The 21,155-nt window shown below is 35.2% G+C and overlaps 1 protein-coding gene across 2 annotated transcripts in view; it reads left to right on the top strand.

Moving 5' to 3' along the window:
* UHRF2 (ubiquitin like with PHD and ring finger domains 2) overlaps positions 1-21,155 on the top strand; it is an 85,835-nt gene that overhangs the window by 44,323 nt on the left and 20,357 nt on the right. For both annotated transcript variants that reach the window (XM_088537505.1, XM_088537504.1), the window contains exons 5-6: positions 13,700-13,809; positions 17,313-17,499. In XM_088537505.1, the coding sequence (XP_088393631.1) occupies positions 13,700-13,809; positions 17,313-17,499 (297 nt within the window). The remainder of the gene's footprint in view (positions 1-13,699; positions 13,810-17,312; positions 17,500-21,155) is intronic.

The following is a 21,155-nucleotide window of genomic DNA, read 5'->3' as shown; positions in this document are numbered from 1 at the left end:
TCCGGCATCTATTCAGTGAGCAGCAGCATAGTTTTGCATGTATATTCCTTAATATGAATCAAAATATTTAGATTTTAGAGTACTTTTCATTATGAGAAAAGAAAAATGCTGGATATGTGGGAAGACTGGCAGTGCAGGACATGATTAATTTGAAGTGACAGAAGAATTATGATTTTATGCTCTTCAAAATTTGCTTAAAAGTACAATGAGACCTACTATGGAGGAATGAGAAAGACATTGACTTGATAACTTATGCAAATAGAAAGAAATGAAAATGAAAAATCTGAAAAAAATAAAATCTGGAATATTTTATAGAAAATTTAAAGGGTGTTAATATTCTCTAGGGTTATATAAAGCAGGCGTGGGAACTTGCTTTAGTGACAAAGCAAAAAGAATTCAAGAAGAGAAACTGAAACTGAAGAAACTGAATAGGAAATTTGAATAATTAACCATTAATTTAAAAAGTAGACATGTTTTAAAAAATGAAAGCAAATCCAGAGTGATGAATATTTTTGTAATGCATTTAATATTTGCAAAACAATTTTGTTCTGAGACGCACAGAGATGGCCTTCATGACTTTCTACAATCAGAGTTGTGCAGATACCAGTTCACATGAAGTTGAAATGTCTGTTTATAGCATTATTTAAAACAACAGTTTGCACATATTTGGGGTGGTGGTTGTTCCTTTCTTTTTGACAAGGTATCTTTCAGAACTTAGTCCATTTTTGAAACATAAAATGTTTGGTATTAGCAAAAGGAAATAATTACTTCAATTGATGACTAGATACAAAAATTTTGTTCCTGCCAGTTATAATTTTTCTAGGACAGTATTTTTTAAAACCTTCATAAGCTGGTTGTTAAGGTTTACATTTAAAGATGGTATTCTGTATAATATTTAACTACCCTGTGGGATAAGTACAGTATTCTAAGGTACAATATTCTATTCTGATTTGTTTTGGCCACATTAAGTTCATTTTCTAAACAGAATCTTGGTTCAGTGAGCATGCTGTCTGACAAAGAATTCAAAGTGTAATTTATATATTGATAAGATTATATATATGGGCAATACACCATGATGGTTTATGGAAAGTAAGGTGTTGTGATCCCTATTGCCTTTATAATTTATAAAGGAGTAACTCTGAATCAGCAACTAAATCAATTAACAATAATAGTACAACTCCTCATAGTGATAAAGTGATAAAGTAGTGTGGTAAACTACATGTTGCAACCAGGATTTCTTTATGGTTCAGGTATGTGGATTTCTAAAATGACAAGGGATGTTTTATTTTAATGTTATTAATATAATGTTATCATTAATAAATTATTTCAAATAAATATGTAATCTATTCTGAATGTTTTGTGGATATATATTAATTGATAATTAATTGTGCACTACGTAAGAATAAACTTGGTAGGCAGTAAAGGGAGTCAACTCTTAAATTGCTTCTGTTGCTTCAGAAATGTTTATCTCTGATTTTTCCTTTTCTTATGCTAGAAGGACTTTGTATAAAACAATTAAAGCAGGTTTTGTTACAAAATAGTGCAGCTTTTGATTGGTGTATTGATCTTGATTGCTTTTTACAGAGGTTTCTTGGAGCTATTGTCTCAATGACAGGAAATAACAAGGACATGTATGTGTGTTTGTGATAATGTTGTGATAATGCTTTAGAGTTGATAGAACTTGTGATAAATAATATTTTTTTACTGTAAATGTTGATATATATGTCTCTTGGGTCTTATTTTAATTCATGTCTCAGTTATAAACTAAGAAAGAATCCTGTAAAATATGTCATTAGTTTGTGTTTTGGAAAGAAGTACACGTTAGAGAACTTTATCAAAGAGAGGAGTGAGACTGAGCAATGAAAAATAATCCATCTTTATACAGAAGAGGTAATCATATACTAATAATTGTCATTTGTACTGCATCTGAGTTGCAATTCAAAGTTGTAACTGTAGAATATCTGAAACATATCCAAACTGGACTTAATGTGTCTTAGATATTTAAGAGATATAACAGAGAAACTCTGGTACTTTTAGCATGCTCTATGCTACTTTGCCTAGGACTATCATCTTCCCTGACCGTGTATGCACTTGCAGCTCATCATTGTCTTTGTGTGTGGGGTTATCTCTGGACTGGCTTGAGATGAATTTTAGGAATAGCTCTGAATTTTTGAACATCCTTTATTCTTCTCTTTGTTAGTGAGTATCTTACATTTTATGATGAAAGCAGTTATTTGTAATTCATATTTGTCTCCTCTGCACATGCGAGGACACATTCCAAGCAACGGGTGGTGGGTAATAATTGTGAGGCAAATTCTTCACATTTTATCCTAACTTCGGTAGTTGACTGACCCCAGCAAATCAAATTGAAGTTGTTCATATGATGGTTTGTAAATTTTTCCTTGCTAGACTTGAAGATAAATTGAGACCAAATCATCTGTTCTTCAGTCAACATTTGAAGGTTTGAATTTGGCAAGGAACTTTGTCAATGCTAGGAATTGTCTTTTGTATAAACTTTTGGATTAATTCACTGATAATCATTGTGAAATCATTTTATTCTGCAGATTTCGTGTGTTTTTCATCAAATGAATATTTAATGAATTCAAGGATTTTACATGAGTAATAGTAATCTAAGGTAATAGTGAGATAATAGGAAGGTAATAGGCAATCTTTTATGTGAGTTTTCCTGTTCCTAAAAGAGATTGATGTTTTTCTTTGTTTTCAGACTTCTTTTTTTAATGTGCTTGTTATGTTTATTTAGTTTATTGAGTTATGGTTTTATATAGTTAATTGACCAAACTTTGAGCTTATCTTCCTCATTTGTATACAATTTCTGCTTTTTGTAGGATGTTTGACAGTTTACATTTGCTTTGATTTGTTTTATTCATGGTTTGACAAACATTTTTTTCTCACAGCACAGTGTGATGTGTCAGAACTGTCTACGTGCTTCCTGTACAGATTTTTTTCTTGGCTGCGCCTTCTATTTTTTTGAACAGGCTTTTTGATTTTTAATGAATATTTGAATTCATACATAATATTTGTTTTTCTGTCTTTGCAAAGATAGAAAATTAAAGCATATTGTTACAGAATAATGAGCAAATTATTGCCCTTTTTTTCCAGAATAGCTCAAGAATTCCTTCTGCTTTTCTGGATTTCTATCTATATAGTCCAAAAAATGGTCTTGGTGATTGCACCTTCTTCTCATAATCATGCAGTGTATTACTGTTATTTCTCATCTCTCTCAAGATGTGACATTCAGCCTGTCATGGTTGTTATGATGCTATGTAGGTGCTCAGTAGTGCAGTCCTGACTTTTCATGTTTCTTTCTCAGGCTTTGAATTTCAGTCCATATGGATTCCTTCTTACTGGTGTTTCCATATTCTTGTGATATAATTCTGCACTCAAAGTAATTTCCTATTTTATTTGTTTTAATGTTACATCGTTGGTACTTGCTGATTGATCTTAGAAGACCTTGGTTTGCTGAGATATAGAGATAAGATTTGCTTTGGGCCATTTTTAAAATAGCTTTCATAGTACAGTGGCAAGGATTCTAATAAAAGGTTTTGTTTTTCTTGACCAACTATAAATAAGTTAAATCGCTGAAACAACTTGCCTGAAGATTTCTTGCACAAACATAAAAATTGCTTATTTCCTTCTAGGTGACAAATCCTCTGAAAGCATTAATCCATGTCTCTCTCCTCTCCTTCTATGATTTTACTGCAGCTGATCACCTCCTTTGAAGAGGAGACCTTCTTTTAATCAAGGCCTGATTAAATGAAGATATTTTCTGATAGTCCATAAACCTGCTGGAATTTTTTGTGGCTAGCCTGTAGAGCTGATACTTCACTTAAGTGCGCCTGATAAAATGCCTTTCCGCAGCCTCTCTAAGAAGAGATAGCTCTTCCTGCAGTACACAGCCTTACAGAAAAATCTTGCAGTTTTTACTAGGTGCAGGTTAACAACATTAAGAGTACTCTTGGGCTGTCACTTGGTTGTCATGTTGACAAAACAAAGATCCTGTGTTTGTTATGTGTGTCAAAAGGGGATCTTTTGGGACAGGACATTGTAAGGTGCAACCTTGCAAAAGGCCACAAATTAAATGGTTTATTTTTAGACCTTGTATTAGATCGTGTTATCTCTGTTGACTTTTCTTTCTGAAGAAGACTCAAGATTTAAAAGATATAGTGGACATGAAGACAGAATTTTATTCAAGAGACTTTTCAGTAGCGTGCAGTGCCTCTTTCTATGGAAAAAGAGAGTCAGATAGTCAAACTGGTTGCTGGGGTATAGACCAAAGTACCCATAATGTACGTGGACACCCTGACAATCTTTGTTTCTTTTACTAGAAGAAATCTGACTCATCTCCTGACAATTTCCCATTCCTGACGTGAAGACATTTATTCAGCCTTCCTGCCACTCTCCTGCATATCCTGTGGGTTCTTAGTTGGCAATGTAGTATAAAGCATTTGTACCTGTTCATTAGTGTCCCAGTTTTTTTTCCCAAAAGGGAGGGAAAGTAGCCTAGGTGGTTGTAAATCATATTACGTCAATTGGACTGTGAATGTGCTATTTTTGTCATGAAATTTATAAATATTTAGGTTTTGGAGGTCAAGTGTGTATTATTAGAGATAGTGCTATCTCTCTAGCTTAAACAAAACAGTTATGTGAGAGCTCTTTGATCCTCCCAATTAAGAGGAAAGATTTGGGGAGCAGACAGTTCCTGCAGAACAGCAGCTAATGAATTGCACAGCTGGTATTGTTGACAGGCATACAACTTTTAATATCATAGGACCCAATCTGAGGATCAAGGACTGTGAGGGAGAGATGGCATCCACCTGACAAAGTGGGGCAAGAGTATTCCATGGGAGCCCACGTCCACTTTATGATAGTGCCAACCTTGAATTTATGGAGGGAAGAGATTTAGAAAAAGGATCTTTAACGTCTCTTCTTCCAACTCTGTGGCTTTCTGCAGAACCTTGGACAGGTCCTCACTGCTGAGGCACTCCAGGCAAAAGGCAGATCTTGAAGTATTCTCTGTGTGTGGAGTCTTTGTTCAGTGCTGTCTCCTCAGCAGAGGCCATGTCCCAGGGCAGAATTACCTTGATCATTTACAGATAAACTCACTGTTGCTTCAGATCCAGAAGCATTCTCCTTTTTTTTCCATGCGTGAATATGATACTTTGTCTTCCAGTCTTATTTCTTTTACAGAGCCCAGACTGCGGAAAAAATCCCACACTTCCAGACCTTCACTTCCATAGTCTGTGCCTCTGGTCCCATAATAGAATTTTTCATAAATGCTTCAAGTATGATGAACCTTGGATAGATACCCTGTGGCTGGTACTGAAATGAAAAGCAACATCCTAGATTTTCTTTCCTTTTTTTTATTTCTTTTTTTGGGGGAAAGGTCTGTTTGGGGACAACCTAAACACTTTCTTCATATTCTGCAAAAAAGAACTTGTTTTATTTCTACATGCTAGAAGAAAAAACTTTTTTTCTTTTACTTAACTGAAAAGTTCTGTGTTGCTTCTTACATCTTTTTCATTAGAGTGGTCCATGTTATGAAAATAACTTTTATTAAATTAAAGGCGGAGCTAACACTGTTCATTGCTATGCATTTGTGTTTTCATGACAACCCAAATGGCTGTGAAACATTATGAGAGAATCTTGAAAATATCTTCTGGATTTCAGTTTGCATACAACACAGAAGAAAAGAACCTCAGTGTAATTCCATGCAACCTATCAGAATTTGATGATATTAATAATATAACATGCTGTCTTTGGGAGAGCATGTTATTGGGAGAGAGATTTGGGAAGATTCTTCTGGTCATCTTTGGAACAAACATCGATCTCCAGTAATGTCTGGTTAGGAATACAGGTGTCCTGTGGATTCTGTGGGTTGTTGAAGCCTCTGTAAACAATCTTAATTAAAACTAATGTTTAGCCAATGTTAGTTTTTAAACTAACAGTGATTCTGCCTTATGCACATTTTGTTAATTTTTTACATTGCAAATCCTTCATGTCAGATTATAGTATCTTTCCATTTTACCTCTTTTGCAATATATGTACTGTTGTCTGCATTTATTTCAGTTTCAGTTGATAATGACTTAAATCAAATATGTTACAGTGAATGTGACAATATTCTTTGCCTCTGCGACTGGCTCTTTGTAGAGATTATTTAGAACAATAACACATAGTCTAATGAATTTAACAGAGAATTATAATTATTAATAATTTAATTATAATAAAGGTTTGTATGTATTTTTCTAATGCCTGGGAGTTCTGTCATGAAACCATTTTTCTTGATTCAAAGTTAAAAAAATGCATTTAGAAAAGTAATTTCCTACTTCAGAAAGTGTATATTGAACAAATGAGGATGTAAGTTCATGTGGCAGAAAGTGCAAAGAGATGCAAAACGAACAAACAAAAGAACAGTAATACTGTTTTCTGCTTTCTATATTGTTTCTGCTTTGAATTCTAGGCATTGGTAAAAACAATTCTAACAAGTTTTGTAGATGGTAATAATGAAAAAGTTGTTTATATAATTCCAGAGGAAACGTTATCCGACTATTGTGTAATGGTACAGGATAAAAGACAAAAAAGATGCTGCCTGAAAACTTTGTTATGCAAGGTTATGCAAGCAGGAGAAATGGAGGCTGGTTGATCATAAATGGGATGTAAACAAAGTAGGGCATATAGAAAGATACATCCTGAAAGTGAACTAACTAACTTTGGTGACAAATTTGGTCACATTGTAATTTTTACGTGCTTTGTCAAATGGCACATGTTTACAGATTATAGCCAGCACTGTATGTCTTAGTGTGCATTGAAATAACTTTTTGATAATATAAATGTAAAATGGTTAAACTAGAAAAAAGAAAAAATGTGGTAAAGTAGAAAAATTAGACAAAGATGTGGTAGTTTTAAGTAAATCTCTCGAACTGTAAGAATTTATGGAGATTTCATGGAAGCTGGTTGTCATTAAGTAATTTTTGTTGTCTGGAGGGCTGACCTTTGAAATAAGCAGGAAAATGCCAGAAATCAGATTGCTAATCAACTGTGATCACACTGTATAAAGTACTTTGCAAACTGAGAGTTTAAGTAATAAAAGAAAAAAATGTAAGAGGGTAAAGATTTCATTCTGTCTATGGCTTGTTTATCTCAAAGGATAGCTGGATAGCTTGTACTAGGAATTCACCTGTATTGCATTGCCTGGTTCTGTTCTGAGGTATAATTTCTTTAAGGAAATTAATGTACTTTCCCTAAATGTAGATGTTGTCTCCTGTGTTTTTGGTCTCATTTTTAGAGTGAAAGGTGAAGAAATGTAGAAAGACGGTATTTCTTGCTTGTGTGACAGAATAACCACATTTTTATTACATAACCTAACGTTTCTAAGACAATGACCGTGCATCCTGATCACTGTTAAAAGCTTTTGCCAGTTGATAGAAGAATTAGTCTTTCAAGAGCAACTACCAGGGCTTTTTAGCTTTAGTGAGAGTAACCTTTTATTACTAGCTATCAGTTGTCACACTGATAGTTGATACTCCACGGTAATTTGTGGTGTGCAGTGTTGTAGTTATTGGCATATAACAGCTTTTTAGTGGTGTTTGGTAGTGTTTTGTTTTCACTTGTGTTACTCAGAGCAGGATATAGTGTTTTTTCTAGTAGATACGTCTTTAGAAATAACTTACTCTGGAAGTTACTTTCCCAGCGCTCTTATGACAAAAGAATAACAGAAGGGAGACAGCGAAAAGTAGAATATTTACAGTGATCTGTACTATTGAAGTGATCAATGCCGTCTCTTTTATCAGTTCTGTCTTTCAGTTTTATGTGTGGGAATATTATTGCTCATGTCAGGAAAAATACAGTGTTATGAGAGAAAAACATACTTTTACCAAGTATTCACAGCTGAATTCTCTTAGTATTTCAAGAATTCTAGCATTAATTGGTGGGTGTTTAGTTTTATTTATCTGATTACAGAACCAGAAGTGTGCGGGCTTCAACACTTTGAAGTTCAGATACTGAAATACATGATCTTGGGGTCAGGAAAACTAACACCCATCTGGAAATAAGGCCCATCTGGTGTTAAAGCCCATCTGGTGAAGGACGTGAAGGGCATCAGAAAGATATTTTTGTGTTATATTTTTGGGAAGCTGTGGAAGAAAATGTGGGTCTGCTGCTGGTGGAACAAGAGCCCTGGTGATGAAGGACACAGAAAAAGGCTAAAGTTGCTCAGTGCCTTCTTTGCCCCAGCTTTTATTGGCAAGACCAGCCTTCAGGAATCCCCTGAGACAAGAGGGGAAATCTGGAGCAAGGAAGACTTGGAGCAAGGAAGAGGATCAGCTGTGGGAATATTTGAGGAGACTGAATCTGCAAGACCAGGGACCACATGCATGAGACAGCTGACTGATGTCATTACAAGCCCTTCTCAGTCATCTTTTACAGGTTGTGGTGCTAGGAGGAGACATTCCTGAAGGCTGGAAGAAAGCAAATGTCTCTCCTGTCTTCAGGCATGAGGATATGATGAAATTGAGGCCAGTCAGCTTTGCCTCGATCCCTCAGAAGGTGATGGAGCTACCAATATATATGCTGTTTCCAGGCACACTGAGGACAAAAGGGTGATCAAGAAAAGTCAGCCTGGGTTTATGAAGGGAAAACCACATGTGACCAACCTCATAGCCTTCTTTCTACAATGGCTTGGTAGATGCAGATTGGATGTTGACTTTAGGAGGGTTTTTGACACTGTGTCCCATATGCTCATAGAGAAGCTGATGAAATGTGGGCTGGGTGACCAGACAGTGGATTCAAAACTGAATGCATAGGGCAGAAGGTGGTGATTAGTGGTACAAAGTGTAATTGGAGGGGTTAGTGACACCAAGGGTCAATGCGTCGTCCAGTCCTGTTAAACTTACTCACTAGTGACCTTGATGAGGGGACAGAGTGATCCTCAGCAAATTTGCTGATAATACAAAGTTGCAGGAGTCGCTGAGACATCCAAGGGCTGTGCTGCCTTTCAGAGGGACCTGGACAGGCTGGAGAGCTGGGCGGAGAGGAACCTCATGGAGCGCAACAAGGACAAGCACAGGGTCTTGCTGCTGGGGAGGAGCAAGCCCAGGCACCAGGACAGGCGGGGGGTGACCTGCTGCAGAGCAGCTCTGCAGAGAGGGACCTGAGGGTCCTGAAGGACAGCAAGGTGACCATGAGTCAGCAGTGTGCCCTTGTGGCCAAGAAGGCCAATGGCATCCTGGGATGCATTAGGCAGAGCATTGCTGGCAGGTAGAGGGAGGGGATCCTGCCCTCTGCTCAGCCCTGATGAAGCCACATCTGGAGAACTGTGCCTGATTTTGGGCTTCCCAGTAGAAGAGATACAGATGCTACTGGGATAAGTTCAGCAAAGGGCTACAAAGGGGCTGGGTTATTTCTCCTGTGAAGAAGTACTGAGAGTATTGGTCCTGTTCAGCCTGGAAAAGATAAACATCACATGTATATGAGATGTGTGTGAGTACCTGAAGAGAGGGTGTTAGGTTGGAGTCAAGAGTCTTGTCAGTGAGGTTCAGCTGTAAGTTGAAAGGCAACAAACACAAACTGAAGCATAGGATTTTCCACTGAACAGACGAAAACACTTCTTTGCTGTATTGAAGATATTGAAGCATTGGAACAAGTTGCCTAGATAGGTTGTATCCATCCTTGAAGATACTGAAAATGTGACAAGGTCCTGAGCAACTTGGTCTAGGTGACCCTCCTTGAACAGAGGGGTTGGATCAGATGATCTCCAGGAGTCCCTCTCAAACTCAGCTATTCTGTACTTCTTGGTCTTTTATAATAAAAGGGGCAATCAAAATCTTTCTTTTCTTCTCCTTAATAAAATAATTTTACTTGTGGTCAACACTCATACCTTTTCAGGTATCTTTAAAATCTATTTTTGGATGTTTTAAAGAAAAAAAAATAGTTAAAAAGTAATTTTATTAATATAAATTGTTACCAATGGAATTGACTCCTAATAAATAATCTACTGAGCTGAGGTGTGTCTTGTTCCCCAAAAAGGTGGATTGCAGTAACACAACCTTCTTTTGACTTGTGACCGTAACTTTTGAGTATTTCTAGTCTTGTTTAAAAGCTGTGACTTATTATGTGATGAGAAACTTTTCCTTTTTTAAAGCAACATGCATTTTTAAATTAAATGCACATGTAGTTATGTACTTATCCAACATATTATTCAACTTCAGTGACTATTTTAACTTTTCCATTTAGGTATTCTTAAAGTTTATGGTATGTTTATGTATTTTTTTATAGCTTGCTTTGTATTCAAAACAGATAAACAACACTATATAAGAGAAATAAGAGAAATAAGGCAAAGATATTAAAATATTTATTCATATTTGAATAAATTATGCTATTTATTCATATTTGAAATAAGTCCTGGAAGAATCATGCTGGACAGGTAAATAGTGGTATAGAAAAGGAACACCCCAACAGACTAGCTAGATGTTTAGTGCTGATGGAGATCAAGTATCTTGTTGCCTTGGTTTAGAAACCTGAAGAGCACAGAAGTTAAAACGTAAAAAAAAAACAAAACCAAAAAAAACCCAAAGCAAACAAAAAACCCCCCAAAACTTTAGAGGGCTGTTGGGCTAAGGAAAAGAGAGCTAAGAAAGACCTTTCAGATAAAAAGTAGTATGGAAATCTTGATCCACTGCAAAGCTTAGTCTTGCTGTCCTTAGAATAGCTGTGGTCCCTGCAGTCCTGTTAGAGGAGTAGTGGTTTGGGGTAGTGTTCTTCTGTCTGTTTCAGGCATAATTTCCAGATAAATGGAAAATTCCATTATTATAAATGGAAAAATTATAGTAATTCCATTATTATAAATGAAAAATTATTCCATTTCATTTTAGGCTAAACCTGCAGATTTTGTCTGAAGTTGTTTAGGGGCCATTTTTCTAGTATAGCTGAAAAGCGGTAAAAAACAGCTGGAAGAACTTAAGTGCTGTATTTAGTGCTATTTAGAGTCTCGAAGTATAATTTTATGTTGTTAGAGACATAATTTTTTATTTCAGATGCTAAAGTTCTGATCCAATTTCATCCAGACTGAGTTGCAGAAAATCAGACTTTATGTGCGACACTGCATCATACAGAAACTTAAATAGACCTGATGGGTGTTTTCTGCCATGTACAGAACTGCTTTATAGAATGCCCCCTAGTGTACAAAAGAAAATCATCCTAATATCAGGATTTCTGGTTCAGGAAAGTGAACTGTTCTCAATTTATATTGAACTATTCTCCATTGCTACATTTACATGGATAATTGTTCATTCTCTTTAATATACCAAATCTTTAAAATTTCTTAGCACTTGATGTTTAACTGTATGGTGAGCAATGAGGCACTATTTCCCTCTAAAAGGTGAAGCAGAGAGAGGAAAAAAAAAAGATTGAAAATATAGATGGTGAAGTGAGTAACTGCTCATACCTGCATGGGATTTACAGTGACAAGAAAGCCTGGTGTTTGTTCTGATAGTAAAACAGTTCTTCGGTAATGGTAATAATAGGGTAGAGACAGTAATGAGATTTAGGTGAACTAATACAAAACTTCCTTTGGTGAATGAACTATGTTTGTGTATTTATCTCCCACATTTCTTGAGGTAATAGAAAAAAGTTCTCCATTTAGATTTGTGAACCTGACTGTATTCAGTCACAGATCCCAGGTGGCAGTAAGCTATTGGGATTTTTTTGTTATTGTATTTATCCTTATTTATTAGGGATATCTTACTCCCTACCTGTTTGTGGTTGGATTTAGGTATGCAGCCATGAGTTTTTAGTAAAGGTACATGACCTAATTTACTTTCTTCAAAAGGATTTTGTAGTCATCTCTCTGATTATTTCCTACAAGTAGGGCTAAGAAGCCCTATCTATTGACATCATTCCTATATTGACATCCTATATTCCTATTGACATCATATTTTCTGGCCTGTGTACACCCTAAATATATGAAAGTATTCTTTTTTTTTAATCTTACTGGTGATCTTCATCTCAAAATCAGTCTGCAGTTCGGCAATATTTAACCATTATTTTTAACCATTATATTTAATCATTACTTTACAATTATTCATTTTCATGTTTTCTGTGCTTGCAAAGAGGCACATGTAACGGTGCAGCTGGGCTTTGCCTTTGGCAGAACCTTACGTAACTTCCTTCAAATACTGAACCATAACCAGTGTACTAATTTGTTTTTTCATTTACAATAAATACTCAGAAAGCCTCTTAGTCTTACTGTATTCTAACTTGGTATTAGACTGATTGTGTGCTGATTCTTTTCTTTTATGTCCAGCACATCCAGTGTCTGTATGTGGCAAAGAAGAAAAAAAAATCTGTTTTATTTCTGGTGTTGCAGGAGGTTTACTGGATATTTTCTCTGCAAACTTCATAGTCTTGGTAAAATATTACACTTTAATAATTAAAGATGTGTTTATAATCTCTATTAATCTAATTGCTGTGTAATTTCAGATTTCAGACTACTTGCATGGGCAAAAATAGAGGACTGCAGGTGTATGTATGAGTTGAAGGAATTTTTGAAGAGAGAAATTCAGTAGACAAAAATCTTCATACTTTTTTTCTCTATTTTTTTTGGTGGCTAGTTCTCTCTGAAAAAAAAAATCTTTTGCAAGTAAATTAATTTATCTTGTGTCAGAGTGTTAATGAGACTATGTTCAATATAAAATATGTCCACCTAGTCTTAATGAAAGTTCCTACTTTATTTTGAGTTAGGTAGAAAACTGAATATGAAAAGAGAAAAGGCAGTGGGGAAGGCACAATATCATGCTGAGGAGGGAGGAGCATTTTGGAAATGTTAGTGTTTTTATGACATTTGCTTTGTAGGTACCATTTCACTTGGATTAGAACTTGAGTAAATGCAAAGAAACTATTGGGAGTGGTGAACACCTTTACTGTAGTTTTGATGCTACCCACTCCTTCTTTAGAAAACTTTTGGCACTGGGATATTTTGATCAAGATGTATTGTTACTTATCACTGAGACCTTGATTTTTTTAATACCTTAAAATGTATTAACAGGACTGACAGTATATTAAAACACGTGTTGTGCATGACTCTGCATGATTGTTTTAGTTTTTCAAAGCATTTCAGAAGTCAAAGAAAGGCTTCTGAAAGACCTTCTATTGGTGAAGAATTTATGAAAATCTTTGCTATTGCCTTTTTTTCCTCTAAAGGTTTCAAGTAGTGCCTATTATTGTATCATTTAAAAATCATGATTCTATTTTGCTTTTGACTGTCTGCTTTTGTAATTATGCCAGTAGAAATATTTAATGTTTGATAAGTTGCAATCAAGGATCTTTTTAATCTAATTTGCTGTATACATAGCCAATGAAACTATTTTAGGATTTAGAAATAGCATTATGGTGTTACAGGATGCTGTCAATAAGGACATAATGAGTTGTGATCTCTGACATGACAGCCAGGTAATCTAAGTGTATGAGGTACTCTTCCTTGTATGCCTGTGTGAAGTGTATATTTTATGTTTTTATATATTACAGCACTGTACTCAGTTTTCTGGATGAATTGAAATAACTGTTCTATCCTGGTGCCAGGGAGTAAAATGTTGGTTAGCTATATCCCGTTGCATGGGATTTCTTGATTAATAAGAAACGAAGTTTGAGAAACAAAAGTTTAATGTTCCTTTTATTTTTATTTTTTCAGAGGCCCAGAAGACACAATAAATGATTGTAAAATCCTTTTTATAGAGGAAATGTACAAGATTGAAAAGCCGGGAGCTTATCCACTGACATTTGGGGATGGAGATTTCAAAAGTATGCTTTATTATTATATAAATAGGAGTATAAAATAAATATTTGGATGGTGTTTGTTTAAAAAGTACAAGCTGACGTAGTAATTTAATACTGTTTGAGAAAGCAATAACATTGAATTCTTATTGGATTTCAGCTTTGAAAGTATTTTTATTGCAAGATTACTTTACTACATGAGATGCTTAGAAAAAGCGCTTGTTTCAGTGCTATTAGTCCTCAGCTGGCAAACGGGAAACAGCTGATAACAACCTCAGCCAAGTTCTTAGGCAAGTTTCCAGATCACCAGAGCTACTCTTAAAATTGACATGTTACTTGAACTTTTAATAAAATAATGAATGCCAGAGACAGATTGAGTCTGTAATGCTGTACATTAACCATCTCACTATCTAAAAATGAATAAAGATAAGGATCTCCAAGCCAAAGCTGCTAGTTCTATCAAAAAAAAAAGGTACTATTTAGACTGACCTTTTTTGACACTGTGTCTTCCCATCATCATCTCGTGCCACCAAAAGGAGGACCTGATCTTAGTTTATCTAAAATGTAGGGTGACTTTTATCATAAGTTTAACAGTATATTAAAATTAGAAGATGTGTAATAAGATGTGTTTTATGATGAGGACACTAAGAGGTTGCTCTCCAGCACTACTGATTACTGAATTAAAAAATGAGGCAGTCTTCTCATAATTTGGATTTATAATCTAAAGCAAAGGTGTTTTGGAAACTTTTTGTGTCACTGTCAGTGCAGAAACCCAGTCTGCTAACAGTTCGTTTGTGCTCTTCTAAGAAATGACTCTTTTTTAAAGGAGCAAATACCATTTGGAGCAAAAGGAGCAAAAACCAATACATTTTTTAAAAGTAAAAATGTAAACTTATATAAATGAATTCAAAACATTTTTTTCATCGATTATTTACTTTTGTTAGATTACTAAAAGAATATCTTAATTAAGTTTTGTATGATTAAATTAGATTAAAATAGATGTGGGTTGTAATTATTTGTTTAACTGTTAAATTTAAGAGTAATGTAGGCAGTTTGAAATTATTTAATTAAAATTCTGTAGCCCAGGGAAGGAATGATGGTTAAGCAGAGAGAAAATTAAGAATCTACTCAATTAAGAACTCAAAAGTGTATTGCAAAGTCTTATGCAAAACATCAATAAGAGTTAGTCATCAACTGTAGCTAATCAGAATAAATAGTTGTACTATAAACATGATACAACTGTCCTAGCAAAAGAAGAGAATATGAAATAATTTAGGCAACTAAATTCTACAGTATTTGTAGGGGTGTTCCCAGACTGTCTCTGACAAATGGTGCAGATGTAGTCAGTCCATTTAACTAAAGCAATTCAAGGCTGAAGTTGGAAAAATTCAAGTTAGGTTATGAACCTGAACAGTCGATACTTTGTTTGTACATAGAGTAAAATCCAGAAACATATTATTACTAATCTTTGACCCCAGAATCTAGTTTTGTAACAGAAAACAAGTAAATCACATAGTTATAGACAACCTGCAGAGATAAGATATATACAGAAAAATATATTTTTGCATGCAGGTTTTCCGATGATGTAGACTACTGAGGTTCTCTAAGGAGGGCTCAGTCATAAATTAAAACATCTTTTCAAAGCGAGACCAGCTTTAATCTGATTAGACTTGAATTCATGTTGACACTCAGGACAGGTTCTGAGCTTTGCCTAACTTCCCTGGAAATACCACAGAAACAACCGTGTACACATTTGTCTGCAGATGTTTCCTTTCTCTTCCAATGAAACCTTGAAGAAGAGCCTCAGAAGAACAGATGACTTTCTCACAGCATGCAGAAAGATCTAGGGTAGTCTTCATTAGGCACAATATTCTGCGAGATTTTTCTTTTTTTAAGTGTCTGTCTTTTTTTGCTAATGAGGCTTCATTAAATGAGCAGTACTGATGGCGTACACAAACTTCAGTGTTCTAGCACCTCTATGACTTGTGAAAACAGAGTATTGTTCAAGACCGTCCAGAAAGATTGTAGATAAAGCACAGACCTTTGCTGTGTAGTTCTTCTTTCTTATAAGACTTTCAGGATTGTGATACTCTCAAACATTTTTACTGCATTTTCTGTAAAGTCTTTTCTGTTGGGAGAATGCCGTTTTTTTTCCTTAGCAGAAAGAGGCAGAGATTTCTCCTATCTGTTAAATTATTACTTTCCTTCTTCATACACGTAGAAAAGATACAGAAGTATCCAGAGCTCTTCTGGAATCATGAGAAAGTCACTTCTTTTTTTTTTAATTCAAGAACAAACTTGTAAAAGAAATCTCTACTCTGATGTTTATTATCTGATCAAAGATTTTCAGAAAAAGAGTGTGTCCATCCAAGTAAGATTATTAAATTTTGTAGTTTTGTCCAGAAAGCCAAGAAATCAAACTGTAAACTTTCTATTAAGACTGAAGTAATTAATTAATTACCTTTTTTTTAAACCATATCTCAAACTTTAAGAACAACTCAGCTACTGATTTCTTCACTGTTACCTTTAGTGTCTTGATCCTTCAGTTTCCTACCAACTCGAACTCTCAAGTGGGTTTTCTGCTTCTCCTTGTCGTCTTATTCAAAGCCAGTTCCTTCTTTCAGGCAGAACAGTATTTCCAAAGCAGTTTGGATAGTATGATACTTATCATGTTGTCTAGTTCTGACTCAGATTCACTTCTGTGACCTTTCTAGCTGGTTTTCACACTGCACACTTAGATGGAAGTTCTTTTTTAGTGTTTGAGTTCTTTGATCTGTGATCAGTTTCTCCTCTTCAGTCTTCTCGTTCCTTTGAACATCCAGGTGCTTCCATTTTTCTCTGTAAGTGGTCACTGCTATTTCTAAGTGTTTTTCCTTCACTCACCTCTTCAGTATCTCCTCGTTTGACCTATGTAATGTTCTTCCTCATCTGTAAAGCATTTTTCCTTAGTTTAGGAGCCAGTGCCAATGGCTCCCAATGGCTTTTCTATGGTGGGTGGAGGGAGCTTCCTTGGCTCAAATGTGCAGAAGCAGAAAGTCAGCATTTGTTTGTATCTAACAAAGACAGTGGGAAACAACTGGTGGTCTGGGATTGTCTATGGTCATGGAGTATTAATTTTTCTATCCACTTCAAATTTAATGTGCAGGGGAAGAGAGTTGTTCGAAGTCATAGTTAGATCTTCACTGTACTGTTATTTTTTTCCTAGTTAGCATTTCTTCTGAACTGTATTTGAGAAGACTCCAATTAAGGAATGTGCAAGGCTCGATCTCTAAGGAGAACGTGCAGATGGGATGCAGGAGATGGGGAGAATCAGAGAACCTGCTGGTTGGTTGTTTTCATTTCTGTGGGGAAAAAAAAAAAGGAAGAAATCCCATTAGTCTAGATAGTCAAATAATTCATTATATGAAAAAAAAATTAAGAATGTTTTTTCAGAACAAGCGGTGTTCATAACTAGAAAGAACTGTTTCATGTTGATACAGTATGCACTTTTCTAAAATATGACATTTGACTTTTTTCTTTGTTACTGACAGGAAAGAGTGGCCCTGAATGCAAGCACTGTAGGGCTGATCCAGATAAGGAGTGCCGTTTTTGCTCTTGTTATTTGTGTGGTGGAAAACAGGATGCTCACATGCAGCTCCTGTGTGATGAATGTAATATGGCTTATCATATATACTGCCTGAACCCTCCTTTAAGCAAGATACCAGAAGATGAGGACTGGTAAATATACAAGGATGATTTACTTATCTATATTACCATTCTACACAAGGTACCTCCTTTGTTATTTGCAACTAGAGAGAGACACTACTGAAGAATTTTTGTAATTCTGGTGTGTTTTTCACCCCTCCACTTTATGTAAACATTTACATTGTCTGTTAAGATAACTTTTCAAAATCATTCATAAATCATTCATAGTAAAAATCATGATATATGAGTTTCATTATATAGAGTTTCAAAAAATAGTAGATTCATTTTATGATCCTCTGTGACACTATCTGATGTGATTTATATTTAGTTAAAGTGATTGTTCCTCGGCCTTTTAATTTTGCTCAAGCTTCATTGCTTGACCAATTGGCTTTATATCTTCTTTCCTTTCTCTTGCCCTTCAACCTGTGCCCCCATGTCCTTCTCTTATTTTGTGGTTGCCCAATTCATTTCCTCTGCTGAGAGAACTACCATTTTACTGCTCTCCATTTCTAGTGCCCTGGTCCCTGTGGACAGCAAAATCAAGCTAACAGACATTGTTATATTAAGATAACTTTATTTTGAACTAAATCTGCATGGGGTCCTTAGCATGCTAGACTATAGCTCTTTGCCATCTTTCACCTCTACTAGTTATCTGTAGCTTACACTATTTGTATTTATAGCTTACCTGTAAGGTATACCAGATGCTAATCCTTATAAGTGAATAACTAGAAATGAATTTTGATAGCATAGCATCAGTAAATGTTTAAGATGCCTATGGATACATTTAATGGAATCTCTTTGGACTTCATGGTTAATTTTGTGGAACTGTACACTTCAAATAAAAATATTTTTTAGTTTAAATTCTTTGAATGTTTTATCATTCTCTGGGAATAAATAATTCTCTGGGAATAAATAATTCTATTAAGTCTATTATACCATAGTGACTGCAACATAAAAATACATTTGTTTCTTAGATAGTGCCTAATGTTCTGCCAGTTTACTGGGAATTGTTTTTTTAAGCTCCTTCTCAGTTTATGCCAATGTGTAATTTAGCAATAGAGGCTATCAATATTCATAGGTCATTCTCACAATAGATTTAGCTTTAAGGGTGCTTGTGTTGCCAATTGGTAATTTTCTTAGGGAATTCCTGGATTGAGAAGAATTGTATTTCCTATCCTAGGAGGAACTGCTGACATGAAAGGTTATCCAGATGCAAATATTTCAGTACATCTGGAAGTATATATGGTTCACTGGAACTAAATACAAGTTTTATTTGAATGTTAACTATGTGCTTTCCATTTATGGTGTATGCAAGTGATTATTCAGCAGTGTTTATTAGGCAACACATGAATCGTAGTTATCCACAGGTTATCTGTTCTCTGGTCAGGTTGGTCTTCCCTGCATGACATCTTCTTGCTTCTTACCAATTGTTAACATCAGTCAGTCGAAGCCATGCGTTGGAAAACCTTCCCAGCAGCGAAGGTTTTTATTGTCAATTACAGTCCTTAAACAATATTCTTACTTGAATGCACTTCACCTTCAGATGTAGCAGATGAGAAATTCTTCTTTGACTTGTTTCATTCAGAATATTCAGTGAGACCAAATATTATTTAAGATCTGTCCTCTGAAAGTACATATCTGTTCATTCCTCTTCAGTTGCATTTTAATCAAAAAACCTCCCCAAAAAACAAACTCTAAACCAGAACTTCCACAGTCATAAAGTCTGTTTAAATTCTAATAGTATGAATACATGTGCTCCAAAACAGTGCCCACCTTCCACAAAACCCATTCTACTTCCAAGAAAAACTTCATTCTGTCTGGTTTCTTCTATATCCTCAAACATAAAACAGATTTTATATCAGGAATAATGAAATCTGTCCAGTGTTCATTGTTTAGTGCTAGGATTATCTTGGCCTGATTTTAAAGGTCAGTTATTGCTGTTCCAATCTCACTGACCCCTATTCTTTTTCAGGAGCTTCTTATGAGATACTATTTTGAGTTACCCTACTTCCATCTCAAAGACCTACAGAGAAAGTTTGAAGAACAGTTATTTTTTCAAAGGGTAGAAATTATCACTGAAATCTCCCTAGACTATTCCTGTAGTTTAACTGTAAATGTTACGTACATCCCTAGGATTGTTTTCAGACATACAGAAGGTTATGTTCTGTAGAGTCCCAGATAAAAATTGAGCTGATCAACAATGTCTTTTCATTAAGTACTTAATTTAGTACTTCACTTTATATTCATGCTTAAAAAATTACGAAATTCTACGAGTATTAAAAATTGAACTGATATAATTTAAATGTCTTGAAAAAAGCCTCTGAAGCTATTTACCTTGATTTTGTCTGCTATGTAACTAATACCTTCAGGATATATTCAAGTGAGTAGATAGCTGGAGCTATGGATGAAGTTGCTAGGTGAGAAATGTGCAGTTATGGAATTATCTTCTGACAGTTAATTTTAGGATATTTATTAAATGCCAGCCCAGTGCAATCTCAATGTTCGATATTATGTAAAAATACTACAATTATACTGAGCAATGCAATGTTTCATAATAGAAAAGCTCAGGTCTTTTTTTTCCTTTTTCCTTGCATACTAGCAAAAGATCATGGCATAGCCTGGTGCTTAACATCTTGTAACATATTGTTTGTCTTAGAAGGGAAAAACGTTCATTTTTACCGTGTAAAACTTGGAAGACACTGAAGGGGCCAGGTCTGCAGTTTGGGATATGTTGATAAATAATTTTGGGGAGTTGAAGTGAGCCTGGATGTTGAACAGTATTTACTATCCCATACAAAACTAATTTTAAAAAAAATAAGATAAATTACTTGCCCAGTCATGAAGAAGGAAATTTCAAATTTAAATTTGCCTTCTTGTGAGTTTGCATTATGTCATGTTCGTTGTTTTGACTTAATTTACAGCCATTTTTCAGACATATATGATACCATCTGCAATATCGTATAGTGTTAGTGAATCTTGGTATCTTGCATTAGTTCTCATTTCTGTTTTATAAATTTAATTTCATTATCATAATGGTATAAACACTTTTATTAACATTAATAAAATCCATTTAGAATTTTGTAGTAATTTCCCTCTGTGCAAAATTACCCTCAGATAATATTATATAAACCTGTTTCATAACCATTGATGAATTAGCTATTTTTTCATAGAATCATAGAATCATAGAATGCTTAGGGTTGGAAGGGACCTCTAGAGATCATCTAGTCCAACCCCCCTGCATACGCAGGGACACCTAGAGCACGTGGCACAGGAGATTTTTAATCTGCAGCAGTACTCTCCTTATATGTAACTCCAGCAAGTCAATTTGCCGTGACATTAAGTTAATACTACCTGTATACTTGTATCTGCAGCCAGATTTTGCTCAAGTTATTTGCTTTATATAAGGCATATATGCTGGACAGCATGTGATTTTGAAAAAATTCTACCCAGGACCAAGCTTCATATATCTATTGTGCCATCTCCCACTAGGCTGGCTCTGGCACACTCACACAAGCACGAAGCAGCTTAAACAAATTGCATCTCTCCTGCTTCTAAAGACGACCTCTTGATGCCAGCATTCACTGGAGAAGGCATTTTGAAACCAATACTGATGTTGTCTGTAAGTTTCTGGCAGTAAATCTGTCTGTACGTTGTAATTATGAGGGAGACTTGGAAATTTGGACTTGGAG

Source organism: Tinamus guttatus, unplaced genomic scaffold (genome assembly GCF_059628265.1).
Source record: "Tinamus guttatus ecotype Peru unplaced genomic scaffold, ASM5962826v1 Tinamus_guttatus_pri_ptg000794l, whole genome shotgun sequence".
Lineage (NCBI taxonomy): Eukaryota > Metazoa > Chordata > Aves > Tinamiformes > Tinamidae > Tinamus > Tinamus guttatus.
The sequence above is the reverse complement of the archived record's forward strand: the minus strand, read 5'-3'. Positions and strand labels throughout refer to the sequence as shown.